Consider the following 22,356-nt stretch of genomic DNA (forward strand, 5'->3'; position numbering starts at 1 on the left):
AAGAAGGTTATACTGTTAAAGTCTAAGAAAGTTTCAGTATGGCGCTAAACCTAGATTTCACATCAACCTAAGGAACCTGAAAATTAAATAAAAGACAGTAACATTTTCCCCATTAATATGACAACTTCATTATTAATTAACCCTCAACTGAAAATAAGTTTGCCAGCAACTTTACATAAAGTCTTGCTTTTTCACTTTTTATGTATTTCAGCATGCTTTACTTTCTAATGAACCTAGAGATGTATTTTCCATTACTTACGTTCTTTAACATACAGATGGAAAAGGAGTAAGAAATTACAAGGCATAACATTGTAATACAATGTACTATACAAAAACCTGTCGTTTAAGTTGCAAGAAACCTAGCCATCAATAAGTGAAAAAAGACACCACTCAAAAATCAATTATGTTGAGTCTTTTGTATAGAGAAGTAGTACACCTTTCAGGCAACTGGTATTAATGAGCAGACATAGCTATAGAATCTCCATCTGTTTTTCTGACAAAGCTGTGACTACTCCAGTCTCTCATTGAAATTCCATTAATCTGGTGCACCAAGGACCAATGTGAAAATCAAAACTCCATCTAACCCTTTATCAGCTCACAATAACCTACAAGTGAACTCTGCCTGTTAGCATACAGCAAGTTATGATTTTGCTATCAATCAGGCTGTTAGCCAATAAAAAAAAAAAATCAAGTTAAGAACTGAGTGCCTGGCAGTGCTGTTTTGTTTTGTCTGTCTTGGGTTTGGGTTTGTTATTTTATTTGGGGTTTTGTTGTGCTTTATCCCTCTTCCAATTTCTGTAGGGTGTCTGGACATGTAAGCCTATGCATCATTCTCCTTCGTTGTGATTTAATTGCTGCCAGCAATCAAGTCAAAGCATCACTGAAGTGTGCTTGAATTTCATTAGAAGATATAACTTATGCTACTTTCCTACAGTACCTAATAAACCATAAAGAAACCAAAACACATATGGCTTGAGGGAATAACTGGAAAATTAGGTGGCCATTTGGGAACGGAGTGAACTTTTGAACCAGAGGAACAGAGAAAAAGAAATATTAAAAGGAAAGACAGACTTAGAATGCACACAGAGACGTGTGGGTTTGACCTTTTCAGTACCTAGAAAATTACATTAGCATTATGAAAAATACATATCATGTTTAGAGTTTATAATCCATCAAAGTTTAGATACTTTGTTAGTGCCTACCATAAGGTAAAAGTCAAAAGGACAACATAACAATCGGATTTGACAAAAGGCCTTTAGGTGACCTGTGCTAATTTAGTTATCCCATACTTATTGTTAAATGGATTATCTCTTGTGTAATTAATACACCATTAGACAAAGGTCACACAAAAACTCCGGGATTTTACAATGACTATAATGTACACGTAATACACTAATTCTTTATCTGTTACCAAGCGGGTGCCTTCACAAATTATATTTTGACAGTAACAAGGCAAAGCCAAGCAGCAGTGCTTTCAGAAGTCAGACAAATCTTGAAGTCTTGAATTCAAGTATATAAAGGTAAATATATATATATATATATACACACATTTTTGTTTTTCAAACAGCAAACATGCTTCAAAGGTTTATATAAAGTAATACAAACACACTCAAATAAAGAATGCTTCTCCATTTGATTACCTACAGTTATGCCCCTCTGTTAATGCTGAGAGCCTTGATTCTATGCAAATGAGGTTTTACACCTATGCACAGCCCTGCTGAACTAAACTGGTAACTGCATCAGACCAAGTGTCTACCCTATGGATCCAGCTGCTTCACTAGGCTTAAATATTGAGCACTAAGAGACTGCTAAAAAATAAAAATTAACTACTAAGCTTCAACAAACCCAATCATGCCTATGAAAACTGAAACAAATTGCACCTCAGAGGATCAATTCACCTCTTATAAGATCCTCTTAACATGGATTTTCATACGCGGTCTATGAGGCTATGTTTTAATGGTGGTCTATATATGTTAAAATCAAAACGCTCAAAATGGCACACTGGACATTCAAACAGGAAGAAAATTCCTAATTAAATGTAAATATTTACAGACAAAATTTGCCACCTTTCCCTCATTCTGAGCTTCCACTAGGTAACCAAGGAGAATTTCTCTGAAAATGTAGAAGGAACAATCAGGTAACATCACCTTAAATGTAACCCACCATGTTTCCACTCAAAACGTTAACCAATAAGCAAAGATACCGACGGGCGGGTACCAGACCTAGTCTCATAATCACAGCTTCCAGAATGAACTAAAAATTAATTATTCATCTGTACAAAATCATATAGTAATTTATATACTGTGGTATCAGCATTCTTCAGCTATTCATTTAGTTTCATGAACGTTATCACTTTTTTCTTGATTAACTTGTTTTGAAACAAATATATAATCATATCTCCTATTAAACAGTCATACAGTTTTGTCAGAAACCCTTTATGCAATCAGTACCATGTTATTAAGTTACAATTAGAAATAATGTTGAGATTATGTTTGTAAGCAAAAATAAATAAATGGAAAGTTGCATTCATCTGTAGTTTGGAAAATTAGTTTGGCTTTTCTAAAAGCCATATTCAATTTGACTGATAATTACATTTCAACAAGAAAGCAAAAAGGCTTGATTTTACTTTTTTTTTTTAGAAGGTCACATTGCTAAAATGCAACAAGCTCAATATAAAAAGAAGTGTGATTATTATTGTTACACATTTTACAGAGTTCTGAATATATAAAAAAAAAAAACTGTTATTCTGAATCAGTGGTTAGAAGGTTTATCACTTATGCATGTACTTGACTTATCCCTGTTCTGCAATAGACATAATTTTATACCTCATAAAAGCAATTTATGTTTCCAAAGGGAATAATCTGGATAACATAAAACGTGGAGTGCTATGTTGCGGGAAGCATATTTTCATTCAGCAATTGTATTTCGAGAATGAGCTGCACAATTTGATCATCATATCATGTCAGAAAACATCATTCACTAGCAGGTCTAACTTCCAGTGCCACAAATTAATATACATCGTTAATTTATTTGTACATATACTTAATTTACTGCCTTGTATTACCCATAGAAGGGTTTTAATATTATTTATACAATAAATAAACCTCAAAAATATGGACACTATGCTAAAGCGAGCTTGTTAGCTACTGAAATATTCAATCATTCATGTCTTCAGAACAGCCACATTTAGCATTAAATTTAATGAATACAACCCAAAACAATGTGGAAAACAGCTATGGATTTTCCTTTTTATGCAAACTCAAATTTAAAATGTATACAACAAAAACATTCCACAAAAAGACTACTTCAATGCAAGGAAACATTGTAGGAATAATTAATTTAATATTTTATGAACCTATTCTGCATGGAGTTTGCAGAAAAATATCAATCACATAAACTGTTTCATTATTTATATGATAAATAATACAGTAAGCCATTAAGTAGCACAATAAAATTAAACAAGAATCTGATAATGTTGAATTAACAAACAATTTGTTAGTACAAATATTCACACTGCTTTAGCCATGATCTCTATAAAAACATACGCATCTACAGAAGATGTTTTGTTATCAGAAAGCGTGGGTTTGAGAAAAAAAAAAAAAAACATGCAAATTTGCGGCAGCTTCACTATGCTCTAGGACCACTAGAGAGAGCTCTTCTGTTCCTTTAAAGGTTCTTGTAAAGGTAGGAAAACTGCCCAGCTGTGATGCTTATCTGCTTATCTGATTTCCAACAGTAACATTCTCATCACGAGGCACCCATTACACGAGTTTGTAGCAAACTGGCAAATCTAGTACATTCTAAGATAAACAGTGTCACATACCATCAGAATGTGCTTCATCCTCTTTATCACATCGGTCAGATGCTATTGAGGCACTGTCAGGAGGTGAAGAAAAGGAGCTCTCTGACTCTTCCTCATCTTCCAATTCTGAAAAGTCAAAAAAAAAGCCCACATTACTATGTAATATAGTCTGTCATGCAAACACAGAATCCAAAGGCAAGTATTTTCATTACAACTGAATAAGTGAATCTCACTGTTAAGGAGGATATTAACTATTATTTCAAAGTGTCTATTCCTCATGCACCTTGTCACCTTGTATTTCAATGCTACTGTTCTGGAGCAACATGCTAATTGGCCAAGTGCATTTTGTTGGAGTGGTTTTCTTAAACACTGTCCTATAACGAACCTACTACCAGTGCTGCTTAGCTGACAGGGTGGGGGAAAAAGAAAAAAAACACAGCAAAGAGGTAGGCAAGAGCAAACGCTGTCAGGAAGAGAAATGGGCAGTGTCAACGCAAGAACTCTTTCATTTCTAAGTGTAGAGAGGATCTGGGATATGCTGCATCTTCCTTCCAGAGGCCCGCCCAACTACTTCTGGCAGCACTTTGTCCTCCTCTGCCCACTTTCCTTTTTTCTTCAACTTCTTTCTAGGGGCATCCTGTGAATGCAGTGTGTGCTGTACTCTTCCAACGAAGCTAAAAACAGGATCACCTTCTAAGAGCACCCAGCCCATAGGGGTGCCTTAATGCAGCACTCTAGCCATGAATTTCTCAAACAACTGAGAGCCCTAACACAACAAACAAACAAACAAACGTTGCGTTATTAGCTGAACAGCGCATGATGCTGACCAGAGTGTATTAAATATTGGGAAATAAAGAGAAATTGCTACAGTTGAGGTTCTTGTTTAATAAGACGAAATTTAATTTTACCCCCCTGAAATGCAGTGTATTTTCTGAGTTTGGTTTGTTTGCTTTCATAGCAACTAGGCAAAGAAGCAGAAGGGAAAAAAAATACTGGAAATATAGGGGGAAAAAAAGTGAAAATTAGAAAGAAACCACAACCTCAACCACATGATTATTTATTTGTTTTTAAAGAAACAGCCTTGGAAAATAAGAAATATCCAATAATTAAAGCTGACACTGTCACCAAACCAAAATCATAACTCTGATGCTCCAACAGATCAAAGAGCCCTCCATTTTCTTAAAAAGTGTATGAGGAAAAAATTGCTTAAGCACTTCCTTTTGTTATATTCACATGCAAAAGCTTTCCAGAGCTCTCCAGACATGCATCTCTATTCACATATTCTCTTTTGGAGCACTGTACCACACAGCTAATTTATAAACTCCCAAATAAACCCCCATCCACAGTGAAATTATTCTCTGCATCCATAGAAACCAGTTTGGCTGCCTAGCTATGGCTGAGAGTTTTATTCCTTTATTTTCTATTTAATATATAAAAATCCAGTCTATTCCCTGTTCTTTGAAAAAAAATAAAAATAAAAATAAAAAAAGCAACATGTTTTCTTTTCAGAAATTTTTTTTTTCTTGCTTTACTGGAATTTTTGTAGCCCAAAATTGCTAAACATCAAATTTGATTTTCTTTTCATTAATTTAGTGCAAAGTTTCCTTTCAAGTCCCAATGCCATACAAGTATTGCTTAGAATGAGAACCTGATTCCAAATATATTTTTGACACAGTCTACTTCCGGTAGCACTCCAGCTCCCGTGTTAATCTGATCAAAATATTTGCATTTCATCACACCTGTCAAACCAATCAGAAGTAAATTATCTGTCTCCAAGATTCACTCCTTCATCCAAACAGAAAGCCACAAAGCAGAGAGCATGTGAACAAAAAAGATTATGCCATATTTACAACTATCATCTTTTACCCTTACATGCAAGAGACCAGTTGCCTCTCACTCTCTGTGCATACATACACATAGTAAATATACACAAATTACAAAATAGACTCTTTATTAGAAGACCAGACATTATAATCACAGCCCATATCCTCTCAGGAGTTGTTCCATTCTTTTTCTGCCCTAAATTTTTTACTGGACTAGAATGCAAAGAACCTAAGTTTATATCAACACCCACCTTCAAATCTCTGGTTTATCAGTCAAAAATGCCCATTTACCACTTATATGCTCATTCGGTGCAGAATAAACTTAAAATATTAGGCTGTGTTTTTAGAGGAAAACACTTCAGCAATCAACAAACTCCAGCAATCAAAAGCCACAGATTGAACAGTAAGAGTACGCCTCACTATATCTGAACCTGTAGCCATTCTGCATGACTTACAGGGAAGTGCACACAGAAAGGAATCATTTCCATAGGGCTTTCCCCTTGCCAGCAATGCACTCTTTCAGAGAAGTTGTGATTTTTTTGTACAAACTCCCATAGGTGCACGTTTAGCCCATTCTTCCACTAAGCTACGTAATTAGCATTTGCTAATTATGGTAAGGATTTTGCAATCAGTAAACGTTTGTGTTTAGCATTCATATAATCCCCAGATGATCTAGAAGAATACAAGCTTTTCAATATAAACATACATATTTAGAGCACCCCGTGTACATTCCCAGGTATACATTGTATCTGAAAGAACAAAAATCAGGTGCACATTAAATGCAGATTTATTATAAAACAAATATCCAAGTCCACAATATCCAAATTCAAAATAATGCTCAAATAACACAAGTTACTGTGAGGAAAAAAGGTACATACAATGACTTCAAAGATTTTAAGATCATAAAAGAATTCACTAGATGTTAAATTGTAAACAAAGGCTTGAGGACTTCGAAGACAATGAAAAAAAGATGAGAAAGATAATCAGGACAAATATACAGATCCCATGTCATGCAGTCATATATTTAGGTACCCCAACTTTTTGTGTATCAAAAACATGGAGAACAGGTCACAGGCACTAAAAGAATCGCAAGTAACCTGCAGCTACAGAGGACTAAAGCCAAAAACTTCCTTTTTTTGTTTTTGTTTTAGATTAAACAGAAGTATTTTAAGTCTGTATTATGCACTGAAATGTAACCCTTCACTCATCTATCGTGAGCTGCAGTCGTGTTGATGGAGAGCGGACTCCACGTGTTCTGCAGCTTTAACAGGCAGTGTTTCACAGAGCTTTTGTGCTCACGTGAAACAATGAGTACAGGCTATCAGCCTTGGGTTTTGGCAGTTAAAAGACACCTTAGGAGTGTTTGCTATTAATACACAAGGATATTGCTCCTGACAGTTTACAGAGAGGCTTCCTGCTGATTCTGTGGGGTCCTTTGCATTCCCACTCAGAGTAATCTCTGTCTTGTCTCCACATTCTCCTCCATTAAGGTGCTGCACTGCAGTTTATACCTCACCTTCCAAAGAAGGCTAGATAAAACTGCATTTGAAACTATCACTGCTACTCCTTAAGCAGTCAGAGGAGTCAGTGTTGAGCAGCACAAGTCGCTACTCCTCTCTTCAGGTGCCAAGTACCTAAAAATACACCCCAAAAGCACCAATAAATTAAAGAGAAGCATTCAACTTGCATTTATGTAATAGAAAACTGAACTACAAAGCAAGAATGGGCATCAGGTAAATGTATCCAATGCAATTTGCTGGCATAATTGAAAGCATTACTGCCTAATCAGACTTCTATAAGCAAAGCATGCTCAAATGAAATGTCTATAGACTCATTAGTTGGCAGCCATTCCATTACAATCACACTTAATGTCAGTAGTGCCTTGAACTTGTGCCAATGACAACAGCATAAATTCTGCATCTCATTTCTGTGGTCATAAAATTAATGATCAGTTTAAAAATACTTCTTTGCTAAAGTTATTGCACAAAGAAATGACATGAATGTGTCCCTGTTATGTAGTTACAAGGATAGTTAAGGAGCTGATGCCCATTGATAGTTTCTTGTTTCCCCAGAATACTGTATGACTTATCTGGAACTTGAAAAAAAGTTTAATTAACAGTAGATACTTAATAGTTACAATAAATAGTTACTTAATAGATAACTAAAATATGTACGTGAACCGATCTTATTCTCGGGATTCTGCAATTTAAACTAACCTCTTACAGGTTTGATAGTAGAATCAATATTTTATGCTATCTGTACAAAAATAAACCACATCTTTCCTTGTAAATGCTACCTTTTCAGTTACAGCTCCTTAACTAATTTAGGAAACGATGTACACCAAAGGGTAAGTTATACCACATTAAGACTGTAGAACTGGGTAAAACTTCTCCTAACTGTAACAAGGGCTGCACTTTAATCTCTGTTTTCTATTTTGAAGATTTCCAACAGGTTTATTTGGTACAACCTGAATATAATGAGCAGGACCATATTGTTCCACTTTAAAAAAAAAAAAAACTCAGGAATTCATTTTCATCTGCAATAGTCTGATTACAATGAGCCTTAAAGATACTACTTAAGCTGCTAAAACTGAGAAAAGGCAAACAGGATGCTTCAGATGCTTCAACCAATGCCTAAGAAAGACATTGTTGCTCATTAGAGGTTCTCAGATCACTAAAAACTCATTTTATTTCTAAAGAGTTCATATAAAGTGATACAACGAAATTACTCAAATAAAGCAACTCATGAAAACAAAGAGATGTGCAGGTCAAAACATCCTGCTTCTTGCCAATTCGCGAGCTCCCACATCACAGCAGGCTGCAACAACTGCCTTCGGTCCAGCCTTTGCTGCAATAAGAGCCTGCTGAGCAAAGGGCTCCACGACGCCACCATGCAAATAAATGCAAGGTTTTCACTTACACAGGTTTGCACAGAAATAACTGGATAAAGTTGCTTTCAAATTGGCACAAGCCTGCTTCAGCCCCTTGATAACTGAAGCTGATTTTTAATTTAAAAATAAATTTTTTTAGGATGCTACCATCTCAATCCATAAGAACCCATCTCTGCAAGATGACTGGTGACAGCCACTCTCTCAATGTATGCTTTGCAATGCAATCTGCTTTGATACTCATTCCTGCCTTCTAGATTCTGATGCTAACAAGATAGTTTTTAATGGCTTGTTTGTTCTGTAAAGGTCAAGTAGGAATCTTCTAGCAGCTAAAAAATACTGGAACATCCTTCAGTTTGTAAGCAAATATACACCAAGCAAAAAAAAGAAAAAAAAAAAAAAGAAAAGCAATATAAGTTTTACTTGTTGAGTACCCAGTACCCAGACCTTTCTGATGGTGCACATCAGGATAAAACCATTCTGTGCTGCACTGGTGGATGTTCCTTGTGCTGCTGGAAATTGCACTTGGCATGCACACTTCCCAGACAACAGCTGTGTGTAGCTGAAAGGAACAACACGGTGACCTGCCTACTGTGAGACACTCCAGACTTCCAGGATAAAGGGATATTTGGCACATTTTTACTGCATCTGATAGTCTCTCTAGAAATACATCATGATGATCCTCAAAGGACTGCATAACAACTAAGCCATCTCTTTCCCAGTTATGGTTAGCTACTAATGATGTATTTATGCTCCTGACTGAAAAACTCAACTGTGTTAAAATACAGAACTCTCATCCGCCACTGCTCTGATTACCACCAGCTACTGCATCCCTTTCTCAACTCCAAAATGACTCCTAAAACTCTGCTGCTATTTCCTGAAAAACGGTGTACAGTGTCAGAAACAGAAAGATCACTTCCATACAAAACAGAAAATGCAAAGTCTCTGTATACAGCACTACTCTTTCAGGCTGCCTATCTCCCTGTTTCAGCCTCCAGACACTCACTGTCCTGCCAGGAGCCACAAAGGCATCTGAATCATTTAAAGGCTTCCTGTAGGTGCTCCAAAATCACACGCAGAACATCACTGATGCTCTAGAGGCATAAGTTTAACTTCCATTAAAGTAAAGCAAAATGAAAATGAAAGGGTGGACCTTTATTAGACTTAAAAGCAGTAATTCAGCAAACATCAAATCATACTTTTCTATATAAATACTGCCAAAGTCATGTGTTGCAGATCAGATATGAGTAGCACTGCAAGCTTTATGAGGGGAACTTGTTCTGTAAATTGCCATATTATGACTGGATTCGGCTAGTGTTTTTGGTGTCTCACTTCAAACAGACTGATTTTTGTGTGTGTGTGTGAAAAATGATTTTAAAAATATATATTACTAAAATAAATGTAGAGAACAGATGGCAAGTGAACCTCAAACACAAGTACAGCTTCTAGGGCTCAGAATGCTTCTGCCAACATTAGCACTATTTTTAGCATAAGCTGAAAACAAGGTTCTTTTAAGTAAACATTTTGGCAGCCATGGTACTGATACAATTAATCTCAAAACAGAGAAATGCCAAAAACTGTATTAACTCAATCTTTGACAAAGCCCACATTTCTATATCCTTAGTGGAATATTAGTCTTATTAAGAATGAACCCAATTCCTATAAAAACTGCCTCAGTTTCCATGTTCCTTCTCACCTCTAAGATCGAGAACAGGTCATCCTGAGTGCAACTGCAGCTTTACGGTTGAGCTTAAACTGCTTAGAAGAAGAGTCAAATACTTCAAATTCAAAAATATATATATACACACTGGAGTAAGAGTAAAAGAAGCTTCAAATAAGTTCCTTAACCTAAGAATAAAATACTTAACATAATAATAGATTCGTGGAAATATTCGTGTTTTGGATATCAATACCATTGGTCATGAGAAGAAACTGAAAATACAAATCAGCATTCTGCTTAACTGTAAACTTCAACATGTGATTATTGAATTTTGTCAAATGTTATCTATTTTCCTGTGTTATTAATTTAAATCTTATATTTTCATAAGCATTCACATCCCCTAAAGAACTTCTCTTTTTTTAGTATGTGGGTACTAAGGATGTATTTGCTAGTCTACTTAATGACCAAACAGGTGGCAACATAAGAAAAAAAAAGTTACTTTTAAGAGGATGCAAGAAAGTGCTCCATTCCATCGATTTGGTTGTAAGGAAGTAGATGCCCTTTCTGAAAGGCTGAGATTTTCAAGAGGATGATTTCAGTTTTAAGAAGCCTGGTTCTACTTACAGGCTCTTCCATTTCTACTTCTACTTTTCTAATTTTTATTTTAAACATTCTTATCTTTCTGAAGGTGAGATTCTGTATCTTAGTAGCAAAAGCCCATACAACAAGCGCTGACACAAAATACCTTGGACAAACAGACTAGTCACTATGTGCAAAGCCAGTGGAACTTTGAGAACAAGTAACCATGAAAGAAAGTGGAGTGACAAGCAATGTCCACAGAACATGTTTGTGGAACAACTTACAAGCTGATGGAGCTGCTGTTTGAGAGACCAGTGCCCCATTTAGTAATATTTTATGGGAAATATAAGAATATCCAAAATGTTAGTCCACTTCTTTCAGCCATCAAAAAAATCTTCTGGATGACTCTGGAATGATGACAGATAACTCGCAGAATTTTTGCAAACAGTCAATATAATAAGATAACTAATACACGGTGATGATGCTACATGGTATGAATCGTTCCTCACCGTTCTTTTAGCTTGAAAAAAAAAAAAAAAAAAAGACTATTATTTGCATTAAGAGAAATTGGATACAGCAAACAGCAAATATGAGTTTCAACTGTGCATCGTAATGAGTTGCTTTGCTGGTTTTTCTCCCCTTCATATTTCCTTTCAGTACAATGATCCCATTTCTGCTTCATCCACCATTCCTTTTTCACTTTATATTTTGAGAGTATTTCTTCTTTCTCTGGAAGCAGGGAAGAAATGAGAAGATGACTAGACATCTCAATTCTAAATCTTCTATTTTCCATTTTTCTAACATAGAGGTGTGCACATAGCATGCAATGTGCACAAAAGTTGACCTCATTCAGCTGCTGCCACTGCTTTTTACTTCAGTAGCTGGCACAGAATCCAATTGCTCACCCCTGTGTGATGAGTACTTTGTTCTACACCTACCTGAGTCATGCTTAATTTGCACAGGCCTTAAGTAAGAATGACACTACCAAATAAAGTTTAGTATATACTTCCTGATCTCCAGAGATTACACTGACAATTCATATCACTCAACCACATTCCCTCAAATATTTTGCAAATAAGAGCAGGCTCATACTTCCCATGAATTTTTCATATTCATGCACACAAATGCACAAGAATTTGAAGAAATTTATCCTTGTTTGCAGAAAACAATGGTGTAACTTGAGAGTCTTCTCATTTTATTAACAAACCCCAAACAAATCTAACATGTCAGCATTTACAAGCTTCACCATCTGCACACAGTTACAGCATCTGAACCTAAAATATATATTATGAAAGTTAAATTAAAACAGCAACATATCCTTCTTCAGAAGCAAGTACACCCTAATAAAAACAATAATGTTCAATACAACTTCCACAAATCAGAGCAATTACAAACTATATCAACGAAATCACACATTTTACTCGAGATAACTAAATTTTATCTTCAATAATCATTTTTTGAATTGCAGAAGAAATTCTGAATCAAGTTATCAATGAGAAAAGTAAACACATTATGAATTTCTTGAGCTTATAAAAAAAACAACTCTGTTCTCTGTAGACAGTTCTACTTTTAATAAATATCCAAGTCTGTGACTCTCTACCAACTTCTGAAAAAAATGTTTTCCAAAAAGCCAGGTGCACTGTAATTAAACAATCATTCACCTACTTTCACATTAGGCATTTTTTTCATAAATTAACATTTGATTTTTCCACCCTTAATTCTATTGGGCAGTAAAGGGAAGAGAGAAACTTCTGTAAGGGTACTCAGTCACAACATAGGAAAAACAGCAACAATATTAACATAACTTTTTAAAGAACCACAGATTGAACTTACAAAATCTTGGCTAACTTTGAGAAGTTGCATTTTCTCATTCAGTTGAACCGTTAGACCTCTATAACTTGACTTAAAAAGCAGTACGAGATGTATGGACTTGTTATGCCTTGTTATAACATTACTTGCCTGAATATGACTTCACATATTTTCACTTTATCAGGAGGCAGAAAGTAGTCCACACATTCGAACCTCCCGGTTCCAAAACAGAAAGTTCCCCAGCCAGTGCAAGATGTAGAGCTTTGCACAGGCTTTTTGACCTCACAGTGTGACCCTCATACCAGCATCCACAGGCTATAGGTCATGACCTCAAGAATTAGCATCATGGAAATAAGAGCCCTTCCAGGTTTAGTTACAGAATACAACACTGTAGCAACAAACTCCTAAGTCTTGCCGGAACTGAGTTCTGCAGCTTTGTCTTAACTCCACCAGAAGATAATAGATAACCCACACTTCAGTTTTCATTACCAGCACACTAAATCGTCTCCTCTCCAACTAAAGGCCTGGGATCCTGCTATACTGTGAAAACATCCATTCACTGTGGATCGAAAGCCAATATCATATTGCCACTAGCTGAGCCTATTAAAAGGTTAAAGAAATACCACTATGGAGTTGAAGACCTCTGCAATCACTGTTAAAAGAAGTTGAAATAAATTATCTCTGTTAACATTTTATCTCCCAAGCAGATTACTTTGTATATGCGTTCTTTGGGGGGGGGTTGGGAGGGGAAAGAAAAAAAAAAAAGGAAAAACCTGCATCACAGTCACATGCAATGCTAAGCTCTAATTAAATCAGACATAACAAGCTCCATTTGTATTAAATTCTGAGGTATTTTTCTAACCTTCACTCTTTTCTAAGCATTCTCAGATGCATTTAAGGAAGGAAATGAACCCAGCCCAGAGATGGCTCAGCAAGAACTAAAACTTGGGAGCTCTTTGCTGTTTCACTCAGCAGGTGGAGCTAGCGGCCTCGGCCAAGCAACGCATACTTGAGTGTTTAAAAACCAGTACGACAGTCTGTCATGGAGCAAAAATATACTACAGTGGGAAGAAATGTATGAGATTTACCTTTATCCTGGAATTCTTGAGGGTAACTGCAAAAGAAGAACAAACGACATAATGCAATACATGCTAGCAAATGCACAGCAATATAAACATTATAAAATGATTCCTAGTTTTCTGTAACCTCTGTGGTTGAAACTCAGTGCTGAAACTTTTTCATAGTTTCATTCTTGGACAAGTTTTTTATATTTAAAAATCGATCTTCCTTTTACTTTTGCAGTAGAGAGAATGCTTAGTCGTTTTAAGGAAGTTAAACAAAACCAAAACCTGATAAGGCAGCCTATTCTAGGTATACACATCTATTCAGATATTTTAATCATATAAACACACAAAAGCGTCTCTTTCACTGAAAAGATTTCTGAAATTATTTCAAAAATTCCTAAGTAAAACCCACTATGCCTTTCCTAAAAATAACACAGTAGGTCAGCAAGAAAAAAATATATATATATATACGAAGTATAGTTTTTGTTGCAGTATTCTATCAAACCCAAAGAAAAGTACTAATAATTAACCATAAATGAAAAGCTGACGCATACTTAGATGTAAAATCATTTAAAAATATAAAGACATCTGCATAATGCCTAAGAAAATATCTATCATCCCATAGGAAGAAATACTGTTTCTTCAGAAACAAAATGATCTTCGGATATGCTTTGATGTATAAGGATAAACAATCACAGCAAAGTTATGTAAAAAGGCAACTTGAGCAGCATGTACTTGTGTGAAAGATTTCACTAGAAGTGACCAGCAAATAAAATACAGCTGCTAAGACCATCTTTATGGACAATAAGCATTAGTGCTTTTATCAGGCTAGTCAGAAAGAAGAAACAGAAACAGAAATAAAAGGCCCAATCTAAGAAATCCTGCACAGCAAGTAGCAGCAGTACTTAGGCACAGCACAGTATGTGGGATGTAAAAATCAAAGACTGTGACTACACACACATTTTGTATCCTGCATGAACAGCAAAATACTGCTAAGAGTGAGTACTATTAGAGGAGACCAGGGATAAATTAGAAATGAAGATAAGATGTGAAATCACAGGGTCATATCAATAACTAGGAAAGAACTCGGTGACAGCTGAGCTCCTCACTACAGGTTCCCACCTTTGATACTTCATCGTCATATAAAAAAAATAGACTGAGTCATAAGATGGAAGAAAACAAGTCAGCAGTGCTGTATCTGCAAGTCATCTGTACAGTCCCAGTCAGCTCAACAATCCAAAGGGAAAGCACAAAGACACAAAATCCTGCTTCCTTAAAAAAAATATATATATATATATATAGAGAAAGTACTTCCACAAGCATTTACAGCCCTAATGAAATGCACAAACATTTTCAGTTACAAAATGCTGAGGCACATATCATGCCTTCCCACAGTTTGTAGGACACCAAGAACACCGCCCTTGCCAGATGGTTGTGCTGTGTTTGAAACTGTAACCAAGTGGCCACAGATGCAGGAGCAGTCGAAGTAAAGCTCAGTAGGAACCCAACAGAAGCAACTTGCAGGAGAACACTCAGGGAACAGCAATCAAAAAAAAGAACAGCAAGTACTACAGTATCTCCTAGTAGATCTGAGTTGGAAAAAAAAAAGAGATCTTGCAAAGAATATTTTTGTAGCACGTAAACTATAGCCAAATCTCTTCAGACAAATTGTTTTCATCAATGTTAAGTTACAACATAACTGTGTCTGAAATCATACTAAATTTAAAAACAAGCCAAAAAAAAAATCACTGTTTGGTCTGTCACAGTACTTTAATATCTCAACATTGTTGAAACAAACTTACCACCTACAAACAGCTTCCAGTTTCGTTCAGTTCCAGTAGGAAGTTGAAACAACAGCCTGTGCAGTAACACTAACTCAGCATCCAATAGAGCTGCTTTACACCAGCTGAGGACGGCAAAAGGAAGCTCATTCCTACTTTGTATGCATTGTATTTCCCATATTTTAATGAATCTCACCAAAGTGAGGTCTAAGTAACAAGCTTGCTGAAGCATTCTGAGCCCCACTGCAATTCAAATGTGACGAATCCTTACCTTCCTGATTCTTACTGAATCCTAGCAGATTCATCAAGATAGAAAGACTAAACCCAAGCTGATTATTTGACAAACTAAGACCTAAACAGATAATATTGCTAGTGATTATTAAAAGGTTGTTAAAAGAAAACTACGTTGCACGTAAGTTACTTCGTAACATATTAAACCCACAAAGCTTACTTACCTTGCCTTGACATCTTTTATCTTCTTAAGAAGAATATCCCTTTTCTCCTTTGCTTTCTTGGACAAGTTTTCACCTTTTAGGGTCTGGGAAATAAACGTGTCGACATCTAAATCAGAAAATGAAGAAAAAGATGCACTCTTCAGTAAGGACACACAGTGCTGTAATGAGTTCGCCCAGCCACTACTATGAAGAAAATTATTTTCAGGCCTACACCCAGCACAGTTAACAGGCTTTTCCTATTCTAAATGAGATACAATTTGTTCACTGATCTACTTATGCTTAGCACAGCAAATCCTATGGTGACATTTGATTCTTGCTCACTTAATTGCGCCAAGTAAGCCCTAATAAATTGCACTGCTATAACAATTACTTTCCATCACCTAAAGTAAGGGATAAAGCTAAAACATGGAAAGAGCCTTTATGCACATATTACTGCTGTGTTATTTCAGAAGATCACGTTACAAAAATGGTTGAGAAATTCACTCTTTCAGCAGTAATGCCTATCCAGCCACTAATATAGGTCACTTTTTGGTTCCAGTATTTCCAAATGATCTCACTGCCTCTCAGCTCCTGCATGACTGTGGTTCATATTCAAAGTTTTAACCTGGCAAACAAATAAGCATGATAATAACCATATTGAAATACAGTCGAGACACATATGTACTCAACTTCAAGCATGCTTGCAGAATCACAGAACTCTAACCTGCACTGCATTTGTTTCATTCTAATGCAGAAAGTATCTTATACAGGGATGCAGAATCAAAGTATCCCATTAAAGTTACTGTGGTTCATTGTAATATAGTAAAAACCCATTGCACTGGACAAAAATAGCGCACTGACTGAGAATTTTTAGAGTCTAAGTCTTTCAGTAGTATGTTTTCCCGGTTAGCAAAAATCATTGCCCACATTTACTGTAATAACCTTATGTAGTTACCAATCAAGATATGGCTACCTGGAAATTGAAAAGCAGAACTACTACTACAACAACGAAAAAAACTTGCTTAGTAATTTCAGCTTCTCAGCTGTATGGTTAACACCTATTTATTCAAGAAGTAGAAACAAGCATAAGTCACAAACGTCTCCATTTAGACACTTGCCCCACATACACACTTTGGCATAGTCTATGTACATGCAAGCAGATATGGCTAGTTCTATTTTAGTTCTGTAACTTCTCAAATCAGATGAGATGTTTCACAATAAGGATACAAAAGCAATTAAGCACTCAAATGTTCACACTCAACAAATCACATTTTAAAAACAGTAAGTTAATATTTACTGCAGATTTCCTAACTGAAAGCTTGAATCGCCTGCTTTTCTCTCTCTGTAGATCAGAAGCTCAGCAGAAACAAGTCACTCTTCTCCTTCCAAGTTGCAAGAAAGTCAAAAGTTACTTTTTGAAAACACTAGCATAGCCATTACAAAGATTTCACACTTTGTAAATAATTTACCACAGTATTATTACTTAGATGGACTCACTGTCTACACAAGATGTGGCAATAACGACATTTTTTAATGTTTTCAGAGTTCCGAACAACAGTATGTTCCCACTCCCTGTAAGACAGAAAGAGAAGCTTCCCCAACACATTTTCCAAAGCAGATCCACAGACAAAAGAAAATCTCAGTTCTGTGTCACAGCTTCTGCAAAAGGCCAGAAGGAAAGGCATTTGGAGTGTCTATTAATGAATCCTCCAGACTCATCCCTCAGCAGCCTCTATGCCGTAAGCCAAGCACACATGGAAACATTTTGCTCTAACATACAGAAAATCTACACATCTTCATAAATTCCAAGGACTCTAATTTCTGATCAAGGGAGCAAGTAAAGGCCCATACAGTCACAAAACCTTGGCCAGCCACAAAACCACCTTTAGGTCAAAAGGCCTGATACTTTTGCTACTGAGAGCAGAAACCAAAACTGCTAAGAGGTTTTGTTCAGTGAAACCCAACAGCATTTTTCAGTACAGACAAACCTTTCTCTCTAGAAGGGACATTCTGATTAAATATCGGTTCCTTCCTACTTTTATGTATTTATTTTAAAAATCTGACAGCTGCTTCTAAGTTTTATTTCAGCAGTATGTGAAAGTTTAGAGCAATTACTTGGCTTTATACATAAGGAGCGATGCTTACACAGCAATCTTCAGGCACGAACTGATGACCAAACTTTGCCTCTGAAGTCTCCATTTAAATTCAGTGGGCTTTGCAATCTCATGGAAAAGCTCAAAACTGAGAAGTGGCTGAGAACTCCATCTCAGGTTCTGACTATCAGAGCTTTCTATAACCACTAATGTTGAGAAAATTAAGGGGATGGAAGGGAAAAGAAACAAGGCTGATTGTCATAAAGAAGAATTACCAGTTCTAGCTTAAATGCATTGCTGAGATAAAAATCCTGAGGACTGATCACATCGCCTCTTTTCTTCTGCTTGGACTTCAAAAGCAGAAATAGTGCAGAATTTTCAGCCACAGAGGTACAGGGCAAAAGTAGATCTTCACATATTCCAGTAAAAGATAGTAAGTTGGAGGAGAGGGAGATGAACAGAAGGACAGCAATCATGCACAAGCTCCTCACAAACAGCAGCATTTACAGATAAAACATCCCTGGGATGCCAATGATTTCCCTGTCCTGTGAGACTGCAAAACAAGTTCCAGAAGTATTCTGTCTGGAGCCATGTAAACACCATACTCACCATGGAATGCTGTCACTTATGTGTGTTCAGAAAAGGCATAAATATAACCTGATTCATCACATCCCCAAAATATGAAGACAGACCTGACATGCATCTATCTGTAACAGTATGCCTAAGCAGCAATATAGTTGAAAATACCACATTATCATATCACGCATTTTCCTTCCTACTGACAATTACACAGAATGATGCACATCTTGCTCAAGCCATCTCCTGATCTAGCATTGTAAATCCCTTCCTGATGTGCCAGATGCACATAGGATGAGTCACTTATCATAAGCTCCTCTGGACAAGGAGCAAGAAAATCTAAGTTATTATTGTTACTTCACCACCTGTACACCTCCCTGAGTATACGAGAAACAGTCCCAGCTTTCACAGAATTCTTCATCACTGGCTTCACATAAAAGACTGTTCACTTAATGCCTACAGCATTCTTCAAAGTGATTCACCTTAGAATAAGAACGGAACTCCGGACTCCAGTGTGATAGATGCAAGTCTCATATGGTGAACTTCAGACAATACCATACAGAAGCAGCAAAATGTGTCCATTTCTCAAGGCTGTTCTAGTCACTAATTTCTTCTTCCTTCTTTAGGATGATCAAAAACTCTCTCCCCCCTCTAAACTAGTTTAAAGTTGTGCAAAAAATGAAAGTTCAAGCCACTAATCATTAGAACCTGAGTGTAAATGCAGTTTCTTTCTGTTCCAGTGACTCATTGGCAATTTTTTTTTTTAAATGATAAACACACACACACAAAATAAATAAATAAATGAAAAACACCCCTCTTTGAACAGGATCCTGATTTAAAAGCAGTTTTGCTCATCGGTTCCCCAGCAATGAATGAACAAAATGATGCATCCCCATTCACTGTTTCTACCAAACTTGGCTGCTATTTAGTAACAGCACACATTGCAGAGGGCACACTACCGCCAGAGACCAGGCTGCTCAGTTAACTGTTTCCATTGAAAATAACAGTTTCAAAGAGAAATACATCTTGAAACCTGTTCAACATTTCTAGAAGTTTTTAAGCCTGCATGTCAAACTGCTGAACGGCCTGAATCTAGTACTTAACGATCTGTTTCAGAAAGCTCATTTCAACTCCATCTGAACCACACCCCAGAGAAATTATTTGCCTACAGAAATGAACAGTAGATAGAGAACTGAACGATCCAATTGATAAGATCCTCTCACAAATTGCTCTGCCAATACAGGTTGCAAACAAATGACAAGTCACAAGAGCAAAGTTTTGTGCTCTTAAACAGCCTCATGTAGTTCAAGGCTCAATGGCCTCTTCAGACAACCAATAAAAGCTGAAAGGTCATTTCCACCTTGTTTTCAGCAGCATTCCTCTTCAGAGAACAAAGTTTCTGATCGCTTTTATTTCCATTGTTAAACAACTTGGTGCTTCTCCTTGCTTCAACAATTACAAAGAGACAACATCACAAGTTTTTCACATTTAAAGTTTTTAGGGCTATTTCCTTTAATAAAAACAGAAGTCAGACATCTTTAAAAGAACATTGCGGACTTTCAATCCAAAGCAAGCACTGCATTTAAGAGCACTAATCATAAATCCCAGCATTTTGTTGCTTACCATCCTTAACACAGGGATCATCAGTTATACTTAATGAACACACATCCTTAGCACAGAACCTTTGTGTCAAGGTGGGCCAAACAGACTCTCACAGACCATGGCCTGGGTCTTCCTTTCTCCCCACCTTCTGTAGATAACCAAAACATTGTCCATCACATTACCAGAATGTGAGACATTACCAGAATGAAGTCACCTCTTCACCACCTGATGAGCTCATCCCACTGACAGATGTGCTTCCACTCACAGGGCAGGGAGTGCACACACACCTTTAGGTGAGCTGGTGCAAACACGGCTGGACGTACACGTGCTATGCAGTGAGGGACAGCTGCATGGGGTCCCCTGGCAGATGTATTCCCAGTCACACCAAGAGGGAATGGCAGGTCAGCAAAACAATGCACAGAGCACCAGCCTCCTATAATCCCCCTCCTTCAACATTAAGGATGGGGAGAGCCAGGAGCTGGCCAAAGCCAGGGAATTTTGGAAGGCAGGACAGTTATTCCCGAAGGTAGCTGCAAGCTAGGCACATTTGTGTGCACACACACTTCTCAGTTGGAAGCAACACCAAACAGACTGCCACTTATCTTCCAGCTATACAGAATATAGCATTAGAAAGTAATTAATCCATTGGATTTCAAGCTTCTTGTACAAGTCATCAATATGGAGCAGGCCCAGAGACAAATTATCAAGCAATATCTGTGACTGCCTGTCCCCTCACACATAAATCTGGCTCCTTGAGAAGCAAGAAACATTTGAGGACCTTGCTTTTGCCCTCTCCTCTATATTCAGACATCTCTCTCCAGTTTGCTTAACTAGCTATCTGTATATAGATATAAAGAGATATATACATACACATATACAGGAACAAACGTAAAATAAAAGTGACTGACTCCAGGATGTTTAAAAATAATCACATTGATCCATTGGAGCACAAAGTCCTGGAAAGGAATGCCTCTGGAAACTGTTGCGCCTTTGATCTCCAAAAGCAAGGCTACTTGGCCTTGTTGCCACCAACAGTGAATACATTGATAAACACTGACACTCAACAATTTCTGTTAGTGATTTAGAAACCAGAAGTACACCTAAGCTGCTAAGACTCCTCAAATGAAATAAACATGAAAGTAAAAACGAGTTGCTCTTAAATTAAATAAAATTATCATCAGTGACTATAATCTCTTTGACCAAGTAGTCAAACATCATCTCTCTCCATTAAAGAGGTGAAAAAAGACCAAGCTGTAACACATTAAGCTTATCCTGAAAAAACCACACCAGTACAAATCATGATCAAGTTACAAAGTGATTCCAAATGAACTATAATAAAAAATGTTAAGGATTAACCCAAAGATTTACACTGTATGCTACATTATGCTGCATCTATTGTGGTTTGTTGACATATGATTATGAAAGAAACGTAAACCCAGTCAGATGAGAAAGATAGACTCCACGTTAATTGAAAAAGACAAACTAAGAGAATAATGAGTATATAAAAAATAGCCTATGCCATTTTTATCACCCATATATGACACTTACTCTCAAATTTATGGCAGAGACAATTGAACTATGTTTCAAATCACTGGAGGTTATTTCTTACCAGGAATGCCTCTGTGCAGTTTTTCACCTAGCTGTTTCTATTCTTATTCCGTTACTATTCGAACACAAATATATTACCAGAGCTGTAAATACCTGTCTACTTAGAAGATGTCTACTGTAATCACTCTGGTTTATCCTGCAAAGTCAGATTCTTCAGCAAGCACAGGCATTCATGAAAGCCAAGGAAATGTGAAAAGGATACTTCAAACCATTGAAGAGAGAAGTTTTAAACAAGACCATCCTTTAAAACAAAAAAAAAAATTGAGCCAGGCAATGAAGAAGAGCTACAGTGTCCATAGGTGATTGTTCTTAACCACAAGAGTATAAGGAGCAAGTCCAGCAACAGCTGACTAGAAGGTCGAAAAGGACTGTTAGTTTCTTCTGGACATCAGAGGTAAACAGAACTAGTGTAGTGCACAATAATGAAAGGGAAGCAGAGCTTTCTCAAATTATGCACTGGATCCACCTCATAGCTTTCTCATCTTGCTCAGTTCTGCACGCTGTTTTCAGGATATAACTAAACAAGCAGGTAAAAAAAAATACTAATACAAGCACAAATTTAGAGAAGTCACAGAGAAATAAGGCAATCTGGACAATATGACTGTATTTAAAGAAACTGAACGATGGCTGGAGGAAAC

The 22,356-nt window shown here is 36.7% G+C and overlaps 1 protein-coding gene across 2 annotated transcripts in view; it reads right to left on the reverse strand.

The window, feature by feature from the left end:
• SKAP2 (src kinase associated phosphoprotein 2) overlaps positions 1-22,356 on the reverse strand; it is a 110,846-nt gene that overhangs the window by 84,580 nt on the left and 3,910 nt on the right. For both annotated transcript variants that reach the window (XM_052693587.1, XM_052693588.1), the window contains exons 2-4: positions 15,861-15,966; positions 13,649-13,674; positions 3,824-3,928 (exon numbers count right to left, since the gene is read on the reverse strand). In XM_052693587.1, the coding sequence (XP_052549547.1) occupies positions 3,824-3,928; positions 13,649-13,674; positions 15,861-15,966 (237 nt within the window). The remainder of the gene's footprint in view (positions 1-3,823; positions 3,929-13,648; positions 13,675-15,860; positions 15,967-22,356) is intronic.

Source organism: Tympanuchus pallidicinctus, unplaced genomic scaffold (genome assembly GCF_026119805.1).
Source record: "Tympanuchus pallidicinctus isolate F22 unplaced genomic scaffold, pur_lepc_1.0 scaffold3, whole genome shotgun sequence".
NCBI classification, from domain to species: Eukaryota; Metazoa; Chordata; class Aves; order Galliformes; family Phasianidae; genus Tympanuchus; species Tympanuchus pallidicinctus.